The 15,608-nt window shown below is 37.8% G+C and overlaps 2 protein-coding genes across 4 annotated transcripts; one reads left to right on the top strand and one right to left on the bottom strand.

Annotated features, from left to right (window-relative positions):
- Positions 1 to 402: 402 nt before the first annotated feature.
- On the bottom strand, positions 403 to 7,435 carry LOC141901730 (ankyrin repeat domain-containing protein SOWAHC-like). 2 transcript variants are annotated; one of them, XM_074789164.1, is made up of 8 exons: positions 7,296 to 7,435; positions 6,189 to 6,247; positions 5,772 to 6,056; positions 5,329 to 5,457; positions 5,006 to 5,041; positions 4,819 to 4,920; positions 3,134 to 3,145; positions 403 to 1,470 (listed from the first exon to the last, which is right to left on the bottom strand). In XM_074789164.1, exons 1-8 carry the CDS (start codon positions 7,411 to 7,413, stop codon positions 1,345 to 1,347), a joined length of 867 nt encoding a protein of 288 aa, XP_074645265.1. In that variant the 5' UTR covers positions 7,414 to 7,435; the 3' UTR covers positions 403 to 1,344. The 2 variants fall into 2 exon arrangements, with proteins under 2 accessions (XP_074645265.1, XP_074645266.1); XM_074789165.1 differs by lacking the exons at positions 403 to 1,470; positions 3,134 to 3,145 and adding an exon at positions 2,132 to 2,200.
- A 75-nt stretch (positions 7,436 to 7,510) lies between these two features.
- On the top strand, positions 7,511 to 13,979 carry LOC141901729 (cyclin-dependent kinase 10-like). Of its 2 annotated transcripts, none has more exons than XM_074789162.1 (16): positions 7,511 to 7,614; positions 8,252 to 8,684; positions 8,771 to 8,843; positions 8,925 to 8,996; positions 9,119 to 9,221; positions 9,584 to 9,665; positions 9,743 to 9,810; positions 9,911 to 9,963; positions 10,441 to 10,570; positions 11,018 to 11,141; positions 11,225 to 11,274; positions 11,371 to 11,460; positions 11,730 to 11,782; positions 11,973 to 12,066; positions 12,657 to 12,708; positions 13,840 to 13,979. In XM_074789162.1, exons 2-16 carry the CDS (start codon positions 8,580 to 8,582, stop codon positions 13,855 to 13,857), a joined length of 1,167 nt encoding a protein of 388 aa, XP_074645263.1. In that variant the 5' UTR covers positions 7,511 to 7,614; positions 8,252 to 8,579; the 3' UTR covers positions 13,858 to 13,979. The 2 variants fall into 2 exon arrangements, with proteins under 2 accessions (XP_074645263.1, XP_074645264.1); XM_074789163.1 differs by having other exon boundaries at positions 7,537 to 7,614; positions 8,255 to 8,684.
- The last annotated feature ends 1,629 nt before the right edge of the window (positions 13,980 to 15,608 follow it).

Raw genomic sequence — 15,608 nt, 5'->3', positions numbered from 1 at the left:
GGAGGGAGGGAGGGAGGGAGAGAGAGAGAGAGAGAGAGAGAGAGAGAGAGAGGGGGAGAGAGAGAGAGGTTATTGAATTAATATCGATAAATCTATTCAATTAAACAATAAAAGTTTAAGATACTTACATGCTGTACGGTTGTCGTGGCGATATCGTCAAGGGAGATAAGCGTTGTCAAGGGAAACAATGAAAAAAAGAAAGTAATCAATGTAAGTGATGATGACGATGATGAAACAATGGATGAAAAGAAGGATTCCGGGATGAGAGAGGAGGATCGTAATGTTTGAGGAGACCCTGTTGTGATTGTTTTTATTAGATAGACTTTATTACGTTGTAACGCGCTGGAACGCGCCGGTCCCCCCTAGTTCCTCCCCTCCCTCCCCCCTGTATCGTGCTGTTATATGTTAGCTCATTACCCTATCATGTTGGCAATCTAAGTTTGTCAGAGTTGTGATCCATTGAATGGTTGTTTTCTATGACAGCTGAGGAGAACCCCTCGCTGGGTACAAAATGAAAGTGTAGAATTCTACCTTGACACAAACCACTAACGGTATTAAGTGTGCATTCATTCGCGCACAAAAGCCAGTTATATGAAGCTTGCTTTTTCATTAGTGCATTTGATTCGTATCAATGCTGTCAACCTCACCACACTTTATTTGTCAGCTATTGTATAAACTTAGCAGCGTTTGATAAGAAAATTGTAAGAATAATTTCGCGTTGGAGACGTTCAGAAACTCGTCGTATGTGACATTATTCTACGCTAATGAGACTCAACACGACGATGAATATATAGATATCACCCGCGCCCGTGCCGCGCCCGCGCTGCGCCCGTGCCGCGGAGCTCGACGAGACACCAAACCGCAATCAAATTCCACACATCGTTAAATTGATAATGAATTTCTAAAAATGTAATCTACGTTTTTGAACAGAATGAAATATGGTGTTTTTCGTGGGTAATTATGATTGAGGAGTAACACTGATTATAAACCTGTGGTCGGTCTCCGTCGCAGGTCGAAGAGTCGTCGATTTCAAAGTTTCTCTCAATTCAACGCAATATCGATGATTGCCTGCGAGGAATGCGAGGACGCGAGGTGAGGAATGAGTGGTTGTTCTCGCTATAATCTCATTACGATTCTATTACTGATTGATCGAACCATGATTTAATCAAATATTCCCTACATCAACATCAACCATCATTAATGCATTCAATTCTAAAGTGTATTGTGACGAATTCGAACAAAAGTTTCATCAACAGAAAGAGAGCTCTCTCCACGACCCGGCTGCTGCTGCTACTGTGAACTGATGAATTTATAACAATTGTAAAACATCTAATAACAGATTGATTACGTACAGCGCCCCCTACAGGTTACAATACGTACCGATTTAACGTTCACATTAGCTTTGTATTTTCCGGCTAACATTTTAACGACGTCTAGATTTCCGTGTTTGCACGCCCAATGTAACGGTGTCTGAAATATCAACCATTTATAAATTATATCAACTTTCTGAAACGTGACCAAATTCTTTATTGAAACATGAAGTGTTTAAAGCATCATTAAATATAATTGTTACAAATCACTTTTAATTTCTATTGTTAAACTTTACTTACATACTATTAATGCAACCAGTAATACAACCAGTAATACAACCAGTAATACAACCAGTAATACAACCAAATTTAGAAAAAAAATATAAAAACAATTTTGCATTAGAGAAACATGTTTGACTATTTGGACCCCAGACATTCACTAAGTTTCATTAAGTTTATTCTAATTAGCTTAATTTAATTTGCAGTTTATTTTGGAGATGAAACAACTTAGCAAAAATGCACAAAGTCAAATTCAACCATTAACCAAGATACATGGTTTAGAAATAACTCTCCCTCCCCCCCTTTATCCCCAGCCCCTTACACTGATACAGATTATTACTAGTACAACATACACGTGTGATTTGACAAATTTAAACTAATTTTACACGGAGTGAGGCAAGCAAGAAATAATAATTAAATCAAGTATTAAGAAAAATTAACATTATTAATTCTACTAATGAAATCTATTATTAGGATTTGAAAAATTCATTACAAAACATGAAATATCTGATTAGGGAAGGATTTTCAAACAATGAGGAAAAGAATTGTGTAAGAAATCAATGGTTAAGATTTAAGCGATTTCTAATACTGCGGTTTAATAGAACAATAATCTATACTTACAGCCTGGTATCATATAATCAATCAATAAAACAAATAATAACTATTTATTATGAACTTATCAGAGACCGGTGGTCAGTCTGTGAGATTGGTGGTCAGTCCAGAAGAATAGTGGCCAGTCTAGGAGACTGGTGGTCAGTCTGTGAGATTGGTGGTCAGTCCAGGAGACTAGTGGCGAGTCTAGGAGACTAGTGGTCAGTTTGTGGAAAAACCAGGGGTCAGTCTGTGAGATTGGTGGTCAGTCCAGGAGACTAGTGGCGACTCTAGGAGACTAGTGGTCAGTTTGTGGAAAAACCAGGGGTCAGTCTGTGAGACTGGTGGTCAGTCTGTGAGACTGATGGTCAGTTTGTGAGATCAGCGATCAATCTGTGAGACCAGTGGTCAGTCTGTTGAGACCAATGGTCAGTTTGTGAGATCAGTGATCAATCTGTGAGACCAGTGGTCAGTCTGTGAGACCAATGGTCAGTTTGTGAGACCAGTGGCCAGCCTGTTACACTGGTAGTCAGTCTAAAAAACCGGTGGTCAGTCCGGGAGACCAATGGTCAATCTGTGAGACCAATGGTCAGTCTGAGAGATCGGTGGTCAGTCTGTGAGACCAGTGGAGAGACTAATAATATATTCTAGAGAGCACATTATGACAAGAAGTAAAAACCCACAGTTTGTGTGTATTTGACGATGGTTAATTAAACTCTATCAAGTAAACATCATCTCATGAGACAAAACACAACATTGATTAAATCAGAGAATGTGATCGAATTACTAAATAGTTCATCGAATGGTCACTAGTGGTCAATCTGACCATTCAACTCACTGAACGGTCACTAGTAGTCAATCTGACCATTCAACTCACTGAACGGTCACTAGTGGTCAATCTGACCACTCGATCTAGAAATGGCCAACATATTGTTAAAGAATATGGTACTTACAGAAGTCAAGTCCTTTAAAACCAACAATAGCAGCAGCAGCAGCAGCAGCAGCAGCAGCAGTAGCAGCAGCAATCATAAAATACAAAAAGAAAGAAAACTTGACATAAGTGGAATCTAGCTCTGGCGAGTGAGGATCTCTGTGATGGATGAAATATCTAATATATACTGATTTATCAAACACAAATAACATTGATTTCTGTCAAAATAAAATTACCAGATAAATTTTCAACATGAAAACATTACACGAACAACTAACTGAGGAAACCGATGAGGAAATTGACGAGGAAAGCGAGGATCTGATTGATCGATTTATTAGTTTTATAAATGAACATTGATCAGTTTATTACAAACTGAATGCGAGTAAAAACAAATCAGTGTCTGATTGAATCTATAAACTGAGTCAGACCCTGGCAAGTGAGCGTCGGTATGACGATGATACAGATGCAGGCAGCAGACGGGTTAGTTGCCGTTAGCGATATATGAAATAACAACAATGATAAGAGCAGGTGTCAATTAGATGAGTGTTAACGTCAAACAGTAGGTGTTATTAATGTAAAGACAGTGAATAATCAACACTTCAATTAAATCATTGTAGTTAAGTGCTTGTTAAACACACATAAACACCACGTGTACAACCCCCTTCTCCCCCTCCCCTCCTCCCCCTCCCCCTCCCCTCCTCCCCCTATAAACACACATATACACCACGTGTTCAACCCCCCTCCTCCCCCTCCCCCTATAAACACACATAAACACCACGTGTACAACCCCCCTCCTCCCCCCTATAAACACACATATACACCACGTGTACAACCCCCTTCTCCCCCTCCCCCTTCTCCCCTCCCCCTCCTCCCCCTCTCCCCTATAAACACACATACAGTATGAATCATTGATCTACCCCCTCCCCCTCTATCCTATCCCGGTGAATCAATGATTCCATTCTATTAAACATCTACCCCCTCTCTAAACCCCCTTCTCCCCTCACCCATTCCTCTATCCCCCTCCCCTTGTAACAGCGATATTTATTTCACAGAACTGGTTTTTGATAGCTAAACATCGGTATGTAATAAAAGGATTAGTTGTTGGAGAGAGAGACAGGAATCATTGATGTGTATTGTATAAGTGATGAGGTTAGAGTGTAATCTATTCAATGCAGGCTATTTATTCCACACCAGTTGAACCAGGAGTACAGGTTATCTAACAAACACCTTGACTATTCATGTTTACCTCACTGATCATCGAACCCCTATTATCACTAATATTGCGCTTTTGTTTTACAGAAAATGACCTTTTCAGATTGTTTTTGATTTAACGCCGTTGTTGACATGAAGCGGTTTTAATTAAATGGTGCGCTGATGATTTAGAGTCTCGTAAGATTCCTAGACCGCAATCATATCGATAATCCCTTGATTCATTCTACACAAAAAATCCTAATTCTATTTTTGCCAAATGTAAATGACCAGATTTGATCATATTACAGGAATGTCAACATATTACTGGTGAACTGGAGATTTTTAACAGAGATTACTGATCAATGTTGCCATCGACATTTCAGCACTTGGATATGTCAAGTGTAAAATCAAATTCCCAAATATTTGGAAAAAAAACAGGAAATATGATTTTCAAACTCTCAAAAAAAGTTTTCCCCCACACTTTGAGAAAACAGCGTTGATTAAAAACTTTCTTACCTGTTGTGAGACGAGTTTAGGATTTTGTTGTAACATTTTAGCCATTGGATGATAATCGGCGCAAGCTGCGGCAATCATGAATTTATGATCCAACGGTTCCAACTAGAAACAAATAATATCATCATTATAAATATCAGCGGTAATTAGTTCCATATTCAAAACCTAGGTGGCGCAGTGTTTCACTTACCGATAAGTTTTCATTGTTTTCCGTTGAATCGTGATTCTATAATGAATCGTAAAATAAAAGTTTCAATGATTGAGATAGACCTCATTTATCCCTCCCCTCCCCAGGGGAAATACAACTGTTTATTCATATAAACGCAATTAAGAATTTAACCTCTAAAAACTTTCTGATCCTAAACTCTTTTTACCAATTAGAAAATGAGATTAATATTGTCATCGCTTTTATAGATTTATACGGATTACTGTGGGAATTCTCGGTATATCGATAATTGTAGATTTCAGGTAACATTTTATTTGAGAATTTTGAATTAGTTTTTTTTCATTTACCTCGAATTTCTTTTTGCGTAACACGACGGTCGATTGTTCTAATTTATCAGTTTCTATTTGATCATCGAGTTGTTTCGCAAAGTCTTTCACGTTCGGTCGATTTGGACTTTCTTCATCGGTTGTCTGTAACTACGATACATAAACATCACTTTTCACTAGCACGCCATCTATACACGTATTCATCAACTACTCGAATACATTGTTAACTCAATTCCCAAGTATTTACAGCAAATTCTTCAAATTTTCCAAATGGAAATAAACAGATACTATCATACAGCAGGGACACCAACATTTTCAAGAAAAACTGCGTAAGTTGCATTACGCAAAGTGCAATATGAATTTTCCAAATATTTTCTGGATTCGAGGAAAATCTATCAAATTCCCAAATATTTCCAAACAAGGAACATCATTGTGAAGTTGATCCCAGTTTTCCAGACACTTACACTGGAAGCATTGTCGATATTAGATTCATTAGTTGGAGCAATATCAAGTCCTACTCCGGAATCTGTTGGAGTACTCTCTACTTTGATACTGGATTCTCCAGATTCGGTTGGACCACTCTCTACTGTAATACTTGATTCTGTCGGAGTTGGAGGAATATCCCTGGATGAAACATCTGATACCGGACTATTTTCGCGAGGAGGTGATGGAGGTGGTGGTGGTAAATCGTCTAATGACATGAACTTCTTTTTTTTCTTCGTTTTTAAAATTATCATTTTTTCTCCGTCCTTTAATCAAACAACATAAACAAATCAGTGAAATACGCAGAAAACTCATTTGGGACCAACAAAATTCGCCCGGTTTACAGGAAATCCATGGAAGTTGTAGTTCGGCCCTACTACTGTTTATACAATATTTACCTCAGTTCTTACGCTCGCTAATTCATTGATAAATTCCTTGAATTTCTGTCTGTTTTCAGCTTTAAAAATGTAGAATAAATTCATTAATTGAATGCAGTTTGTAGTCACGGTAGTGGTGATGTGAGGGACAGCACGGCAGTGGTAATGTTAGGGACAGCGTAGCTGTAGGTGCTATGATTGTGAGGGACAGGTTGAGTCTATCTGTATGGGAACTCAGGGTACATCAATACACTCACACAGTCAGAGCTAATACTCTAAGATGTGACTGAGCGCCGTACAGGAGTGAGGACCGGTTCAGGTCACCTTCCACTGTGCGTGGTACTAGTGTTATTAAAGAATAATGGTTAGGTTGGTTAACACTTAAAACGCAGTCATCCGGAGGGAGCATCCGACTTGTGTCAAGTCTCGTCAATTCACCGGTCCACACTTGACAGAGTGTCTATCAGACTGCAGGAGTCATTTGACCCTCCTCTCTCTGTTCTTATGATGACTGATGAATGAATGGCTACCTGCTCCCAGTAGGGACGACCTGGATGGGACCTGTGTGTATCCCGGGTGGGGCCTAGTTAGTACCTAATCGTTGGTGGTAAGCTTTCTATAATCGGACAAGCTTATACCAACGTGTGGTTAGCGAAAATATCTGATCGTGAAACTAAACCACAGACAGGTTATTTTTATCCGTTTACAGATAATGGACGCGAGTTAAGAGTTTTAGCCGGTTTTAGACACATCCAACCTAAAGAAGGAACGGCTTTATTTGATATGATCGAAGATGTTGAAGAAACTATCATTTCAACTCCATTGTAAGTATAACATGGAATTTTAGTACCAACTGATTTTGAACAGGTTACTGGCTACCTACCGGTAAGTCAGCGTGTAACTTATAGTTAGTTACCTAATCGTTGGTGGTAAGCTTTCTATAATCGGACAAGCTTATACCAACATGTGGTTTGTGAAAATATCCGATCGTGAAACTAAACCACAGACAGGTTACTTACTAAAATACACTGTAGTAGGCTTGGCTAGAGCCTAGAGCCCTAGAGGGAGGGAGATGGACCCACCACTTCCCGAGACTGAGTCCACTGCCGTGGTTTGAATGTAACCTACCTTTATTATGTGAATCACTGAGAATCTGTTTAAAATGTTTCACCATATCTTTATTTTTCACTTTCCCGTCGTTAGAAACGAGGAATTCACGAACTGATTCTAAAGTTAATTCCGTCATCTTCCTTCAAAATCTCGCTGAAATCGGGGAATTCCCTCTAAAATACTTCCGGGTACCTGCCAGTAGTCCGAATCAGTAGTCCGAATCAGTAGTCCTTATAGCAGTCCAGATCAGTGTTTTGACAATTCAATTAAATTATATTGACGGCGGTATATCGACAGCATTAAAGCCGATTCAAACTTTTTCCAACTAAATAAACTGGTAACAATTGATATAAATCATTCTAATTACTTATTTGGAAACAGTCGGCTAACAACTGATAAAGTTTTAGGCTTAATTATCTATATTTTTGATGATTTGATTTATCAAAACCATTAATTTGGGCCCAAACAAAAATCAAGAGAACAATGTAAAAAAGGAGAAGAGAATGAAATCTGTGCAGTGACACAGTTATAAAGTTGAAAATCGCTACCCTTTTTAAAGGACTTGTTATTGATATTTGTACTGTACAGTTTGAGTATAACTGTCGATTTTTAGAGAGAGGCGCACCATGGCTCGATTCAAACACCACCAGGCAGGCAGGGGCTTGTCATGATAGCTACCCCTGCCTCAAAGATTCGACCCAGTATCTAAGGTATTGCCTTTCTTTTTTATAGGTGGTACCTAGGATACTGGGTCGTATCTTTGATTTTGGACCCCTAGCTATCTCGTACCTCGTGTACCGTGGATTTAACCAGCCTGGTTTAAAAGTTTATTCTCCTATCCTTAAATTATTCCTATGTATAAACCGCCCAACACACTCGTGTTCACAAGTATTTTTGGATGATGCATGTCTGTTTTAGAAGAGAAAGAATGTGCACAGAAATGTCGATGTGATAATGATACATTTATTTTTCAGTAGCTTACTACCATAAAGAGAAGAGCCTATCCTAGACACTGGTATCTGAGACTGACATCTGACAGCGCTATCTGAGACAGGTATCTAAGACCGGCATCTGACAGTGGTATCCGAGACCAGTATCTGAGACAGGTATCTGAGACAGGCATCTGAGACAGGTATCCGAGACCGGTATCTGAGACCGCTATCTGAGACAGGTATCTGAGACAGGTATCTGACAGTGGTATCCGAGACCGGTATCTGAGACCGGTACCTGACAGCCATATCTGAGAGTGGCATCTGAGACAGGTATCCGAGACCGGTATCTGAGACCGGTAGGCTATGTGAGATGATGTCATCGTCTCAAAATGATTCATTAGTCTCAAAAGAAGCAGTGAATTCATTATGTTCATTTAAAACGGAACAGACTATAGAAATAAAAGAGTTTGATCGGGTAATTATTAATCTATAGAATATTGATTATTCAATTAATTACCATGAAATTGAAATTAAAATTCCGCAGTATTTTTCCTTTTCCAGCTGGGAAGATGTAGAAGTGTGACAGAGTTTGAGAAATTGAACCGTATTGGAGAGGGAACATATGGTATAGTGTGTGAGTATTACAATGTATTACAGTATAACTGACTCAATGTGATGTATTATTACAATGTAAGTAATTGTATCGTATTTTCAGACCGGGCTCGAGACACTAAAACTAATGAAATTGTTGCCCTGAAAAGAACTCGATTGGAAAACGCTAAAGACGGTAAGATTTCAATGATTTTCTATTTGATTTGTATCTAGGGGCACCTGTTATTTACTTTGTCAATTTGTTGTATATTTTAGGGGCACCTGTTATTTACTTTGTCAATTTGTTGTATATTTTAGGAGCACCTGTTAGTGCTTTGAGGGAAATCAATATTTTAATGAATTTACGTCATGAAAATATCGTAGAATTAACAGAAATAGTTGTGGGGAAAAGTCTTAACAGGTAAATTATTCATCAGGTTTATAAATCAATCTACAGGTAAATTATTCATCAGGTTTATAAATCGATCTTTCTGTCAAGATCCACTTCCACAGTTCTGGTTCCACCAGGTCTAAGAAATTAACCAATTACTGTGGAATTGATTCCTAAAGAATTATAAGGTCGTGTAGTTTTAACTAGGTCATGTACTATTGAACTAGGTCGTGTACTATTGAACTAGGTTGTGTACTATTGAACTAGGTCATGTACTATTGAACTAGGTCGTGTACTATTGAACTAGGTTGTGTACTATTGAACTAGGTCGTGTACTATTGAACTAGGTCGTGTACTAGGTTCTGGTTTAAATGTAGTATTGTTTATTTCAGTATATTTCTAGTAATGAACTACTGTGAACAAGATTTAGGTTGTCTATTGGATAATATGCAGAATCCATTCTCTGAGGCCGAGGTTCGTTAACTATCAATTCATTCATCTCAAAATCTTATCAAATTCTTCCTTAAAAATGATTTGATTTCAAATTTCAGGTGAAATGTATCATGATTCAAGTTTTTAATGGTTTGAAATACATTCATTCCCAGTATATAATTCACAGGTAAATTCACAGTTGATGAAGATTCTCTCTAAGTCTTTAGTCCGATTCTCTGTAAGTCTTCAGTCTGACTTCTAATGATTATGTATTTCATATTTTGTAGAGATTTAAAAGTATCTAATTTGCTGATGACCGACAAGGGATGTGTGAAAATAGGTTCGTTTATACATTTACCGCAGACTCTGTTCTAGTCTTTGAGTCTTCTAGTCTTCTAGATCTTTGAGGACTAAATTTCACTGACATCTCTTGAGTTAAACGGTTGTCTCTGATAAAGTTATCTCTGATGTTGATTGGATCCAACACGAGTAGAGATAATAAGATAAAAACCCACAATCTACAGATAAAAAGAATTTAAAAACAAGAATTTATTTATTCAATCTAAAATATATAGAATACACGACGTTTCGATCTCAACCTAGAGATCATCGTCAGGTGTGAAAAAAATAAATTCTTGTTTTTAAATTCTTTTAATCTGTAGATAGTGGGTTTTAATTTTATTATCCGTTCACCACGTTTGAGTGTGGTTATCGTTCTAAGATCCAACACGAGTAGAGATTTCTGTAGCTCATTGTCCTAGATCTCTCACAATTGTAAAGTTTTATTGAAATAGTGGAATCTATTATTTGTTTGTAGCTGATTTTGGTTTAGCACGGACGTACGGTGTACCCAGTAAACCTATGACTCCTAAAGTCGTTACTTTGTGGTATCGATCACCAGAATTATTACTAGGAGACACTAATCAAACTACAGCTATTGATATGTGGTATGTATCTACCTAGTGTGGTTACATTTACAAAATTAATGTGACTAGATTTAGAGAATTAGTGGCCACCTTTAATAGGCCTTGTCAACCTGGCCTGTCAACCTTGTCAACCTTGCCTGTCAACACCGTGTCAACCTGGCCTGTTGACACCCTGAAAAACAAAGCAATTATGACAATATTAAATGATAAAGATTTAAGTCTCAGGGTCCAGTGTAACATAAAGGTTCAATTCTTAAAATCTTTTTAATTCATCAATTCATTTCAAATTGATACAGGAACATTTGTGAAACTAACCCTGGCTCCAGTATCATGAAAAAGTTTTTTTTTTAACTGCTAAGTTTGAATATTTCATTGAAAACATGAAGTAACCAAAAGCAGACAAATATTTAAGGATACAGTTTTGTGATAGATGTAAGACTGTAGGAGAGTATGATGTTTATATTGCAGGGCTGCTGGTTGTATCCTTGCTGAATTATTAGCTCATAAACCATTATTACCGGGCTGGTCAGAAATACAACAAATTGATTTAATCGTTGAAATGTTCGGAACTCCTAATGAAAGTATTTGGCCTGTAAGTTTTATAATCATTCAACCATTAAATTCATCTTCATATTTAAAAATGATTCACTGATTTAGGAATTATTGTTTCTTTAGGGATTTCAAAACCTTCCAGCGTTGGAACATTTTTCGCTGAAAAATCAACCGTAAGTCTTAAAATGATTTCAATCCGATCCTGAAAAATATAAAATTTTATTCTAAAGTTTCTGGTTTTGATGATAATTTGCGTGTATTTTTTTCAGCTATAATAATTTGCGGTTAAAATTTCCGTGGATTTCAGAAGCCGGAATCAGACTATTAAACTTTCTATTCATGTTCGATCCGAAGAAAAGGTAAAAACAATTTTAAATGATTTCAATAAATCATAATCATTTGACATAAGTTCCCCCCCCAGTTTGTTGTTCTGTTTTTCATTATTTTAGTTTGAAAATGTTTTTGGATATATATCTCACAGTTTTGTTCTAACTTAAGCATTCGTGAAGATGACTATTAGGATATTGTGAAATCGAGTTCAAGGAGACACTTTGGACTGTTTATTTTCAATGTTTGATTATATATAATCAGTAAGTGATATTGTTGGAATGTTGTTGTATGTTTGTAGAGCTACTGCTGCCGATTGCTGTGAAAGTTCATATTTTAAAGAGCAACCTTTACGTGAGTGTTTTATAACAGTCCGCTCTGTTTAACATCGATGAATAATAATCATGTCAAATTTAAAGGAGACATCATTTCATCTGGTGATACTGCTGTTCAACCACATATAACTGGAGGTCCTAAATCAAAGCTCTCCTAGCATACTGAATTCACACCCCCAGCTATTTGAGCCTTCTGATTTTATTTTCAGCCTGTGATCCTGATTTGATGCCTTCATTTCCGCAACATAGAAATCATCGAAAAGAAAGTATAGAACAAACAGAACATCACAATGTCGATGATGTGTAGGTAGAAAGATACTACTCGTGCGCGCAGTGAAACACACAGTCCTCTTAGTTGTGATCATACATTACACTTATATTACTAGATTGAATAGGAAACCCGTGACATCAGCTATCCCACCAGATGGCGTGACAAGCAATACGTTGTCAAAATTAATTCATTGTCAATACGAATTGTGACTCAAAATATAGAGATGATTTCAGTGATTTGACGACTGATCCTAATAACAGCTTAAGCGAGTTTGACTGCGATTTATGCAGTCCTTGTAAAGCTGGGCCCGGTTTCATAGACTGAGTATCAAAGTAATCCCTAGGGATAACTCCTAAATTTGGGTTATAACCACCGTAGTAACAATGAGAATCCATGGTTATAACTGACGAATTTCAAAATATTCCCAGGGACAATTTTTCTTCCACATCTATGAAACCCAGCCCTGACACTAACGTGGGCAACTGCAACGAAATGACAAAAAGAAAAAACTCTTGTATATAAATATTGGTTTAATATTTTCTACGTGAGAACTGTATGAGAGAAAGTGTCAATTGTGGACAGACATTAATCTTCATGTTTGTTTGATGTTTATTTTTTGTAGAATTAAAACTAAACGAAGATCATCAAATACTAATGAATTACTGCCTTTAGTTGTGAGTATCGGTTGATAGGTGTCAGCACTGTCGTTATCTATCCGTGATCGAGACAATAGAAATTAATCTTGGCTGATGTAAAATGAATTGTTTGCTGCCGCAGCCGCTGCTGATGATGATGTATTAGTGTAATAATCCAGTGTTTCTCTGGTTACCAGTGAATTTCTGTTGTCTTGGTTTCAAAACATTCATTCAATAGTGAATTTTAAGATACACGTGTATTAGTGTATTACATGTATTACATCAAGCAATTTGTACCTAGTTATTTTTTATAGGCTACGCCTAATAGGCTAATTACATACACCTTTCACTTCAAACTCATCTCACATAAATTTGTGATATTAAAGAAAGTGATACCTTGTTTTTCCTAACCCTAGCCAGGTGGCCATTTAGTAAACTATCAGTAATCAGTTGATATCTACCAGGTCTGTTCCGATTAGCTTGATCATGATTTAGTTATAACTAATGTACACTAGTGTAGATAGGCGGCCGGGTCGGGTCAACTTTTAAGCATAACAGAAATGAGAAACAAGGTGTCAATCTTTTAGCCAAATATTCGTAAGACCCTACATAGGTGTCAGGTGACCAGTGATGGGTCTGGGTCCCGATGATGACTCTCACTTTACAGCTACTCTTAAACTCACTATGATTGAGGACTAATGTTTACTTGAGTTGTTGACACGGTTACTGACTCTGTGTCTCAAGCAGCAGCAGCAGCAGCAGCAGCAGCTACAGGTTGATATGGTAACTGGCTGCAGCTCCTCGTCGAGTAGTTTACTCCCCTCCCTGCAGCTCCCCCTCCCCTCCCTGCAGCTCCCCCTCACCCTGACTGTAGCACATTTTCCCGATAATTTCACCGATAACCTATAAACACTGCGGCTACACGTGTTACTACTCTCCTCTCAAGTACCGCATTCAGTTCATTATGAATTATTCAAACATTTTTATAACGACTAATTGCAACCTGGAAATCGAGCTACATTTTAAAATATTTCATCCTCGTTTTACGTTAGGCCTAATTGAATTCTATTTCAACTAATTAAAAACTTTTTAAATTCCAACTATTGACGACTAATTCCAGCTATTTTCCCGCTCTCTCGTATAAAACTTTATCTAATGTTCTTTTTTCAGGCAAAGAAGAGACGTTAGCTCATCACCCAGGGTTACAATGACGTCATCAGTTCATTTGCATAATTCAAGAAGATTTGTGCGACAGAAGAGAAAAAACTGGAACCTATTTTATTTATCAGCTTTCGTGCATTTAAAACTTCATACGAATGAAATATCGTTTGAATACAGATATGTAGATAAATTATCAACAATTGTTGTTTGTATCTGTGCGTTTTAAGCGGATCGACCTCCTTCCTCATTCAGGACCCATTCCTCATTCAGGACCCATTCCTCATTCAGGACCCCTTCCTCATTCAGGACCCCTTCCTCATTCAGGACCCCTTCCTCATTCAGGACCCCTTCCTCATTCAGGACCCCTTCCTCATTCAGGACCCCTTCCTCATTCAGGACCCATTCCTCATTCAGGACCCCTTCCTCATTCAGGACCCATTCCTCACTCAGGACCCCTTCCTCATTCAGGACCCCTTCATCAGGCTGGATTCTCCTTCCTCAGTCTGGACCCCTTCTACAAATAGGCCTACCATACATTAAACATTTTATCAGCTCACTTTCCCAAACTTATCGTCCACAATTAACACATACTAATGGAGTCTGAATGTTTCGAGGAAGTGAACTGATGATACATGAATTTGTTTATGAAATGTCGCCTGCCACAGTAAGTGTCTGGTTTCGTAATTTTTCTATCGATTTTCAGCAGCTAATGGGACAATTTCAAAACCGTTAATGACAGCCATATTAGATCACCATGGTGATGGAGTTTTACGTATAAATAATGCAGGTAACGCTTATTGGAAAGTATTATTGAGTAGAACCGATATCGGCTGAAGTTGTGATACCTCCAGATACAGCAGCTTCATTGAATAATCAACAAGTATTAATTGATATAAAACTAGTTGAATAGAGATTGATCTGACCTCCAACCCCTTTTCATTAAGATGAATAGTGTAGGTGTTAAAGATGTTGAAAGCGCCAAAAATGAAAGGATTTTCTTTAAAGCATCAAACAAATATGGTAGCGGTAAAAGACATCTTACGAATACTGAAGACGAGCGTTTCCCCGAGATGACTACAGTTGAATCCGCTTAATTCGGATCATTGGGACCAACAGAATTCATCCATTTTAGGGGAAATCCAGAGTCATCTTTTGTATATTAATGAACAAATTGACTACAATTAATGTTGTCCGGGTTTGATGAATGATGAATGAAAATAATTGAATAAAAAAACAAACCATTTTGGACTGTGTTTATTCTACTTAGTGGCTAGATTTGATATAACATCACGTAGCGCTATTGATAACAAGTATCTTTGATTTAAGAAAACAATTCCGGCCAAAAATTAGTGATCCGTCACCCAAAAACCAGTGATCCATAACTCTAACCCTAGATCGGCCCTAACCTTGATTGTCCCTAAGCCTAACACCACCTACGCGTAACCCTAACCCTAGCTCGGCCCTAACCCTAACCCTAGATGGGCCATAACCCTGGCAAGACTCGAACCTGTCACCTCGAGCATGCCAGTCGAGCATTCTAACCACTAGACCATAGACCAGTAGTGATCCGAAGTGATTGTAAGTTTGTCTGGTCAGTGTGGGTGACCCATTTAGCTGCGGTGACCAGTCAGGTGTGGTCTCATGAGACTTGACCTGAATTTAGTGCTGTCGTAACTCATCCGTACATATTTCAAAGGTCACAATATCATATATTTGAAATGAAAGACCTTTTAATTTAGATAACTGACCAGTTACGTTCTGTATGAAGAAGTTCTAAC

Source organism: Tubulanus polymorphus, chromosome 3 (assembly GCF_964204645.1).
Source record: "Tubulanus polymorphus chromosome 3, tnTubPoly1.2, whole genome shotgun sequence".
Taxonomy (NCBI): Eukaryota; Metazoa; Nemertea; class Palaeonemertea; order Tubulaniformes; family Tubulanidae; genus Tubulanus; species Tubulanus polymorphus.
This window is presented reverse-complemented; position numbering and strand designations above follow the sequence as displayed.

Excerpts from the sequence above, each read along its gene's own strand:
- LOC141901730 (XM_074789164.1), bottom strand. The coding sequence starts at position 7,413 with ATGACGGAATTAACTTTAGAATCAGTTCGTGAATTCCTCGTTTCTAAC. Across the intron at positions 6,057-6,188 it reads TAGCGAGCGTAAGAACTGAG|GACGGAGAAAAAATGATAAT; the intron begins GTAAATATTGTA and ends GTTTGATTAAAG. Across the intron at positions 5,042-5,328 it reads TACGCAAAAAGAAATTCGAG|AATCACGATTCAACGGAAAA; the intron begins GTAAATGAAAAA and ends GATTCATTATAG.
- LOC141901729 (XM_074789162.1), top strand. The coding sequence starts at position 8,580 with ATGATGTCATCGTCTCAAAATGATTCATTAGTCTCAAAAGAAGCAGTG. Across the intron at positions 8,685-8,770 it reads AAATAAAAGAGTTTGATCGG|CTGGGAAGATGTAGAAGTGT; the intron begins GTAATTATTAAT and ends TTCCTTTTCCAG. Across the intron at positions 11,275-11,370 it reads TTTTCGCTGAAAAATCAACC|CTATAATAATTTGCGGTTAA; the intron begins GTAAGTCTTAAA and ends TATTTTTTTCAG.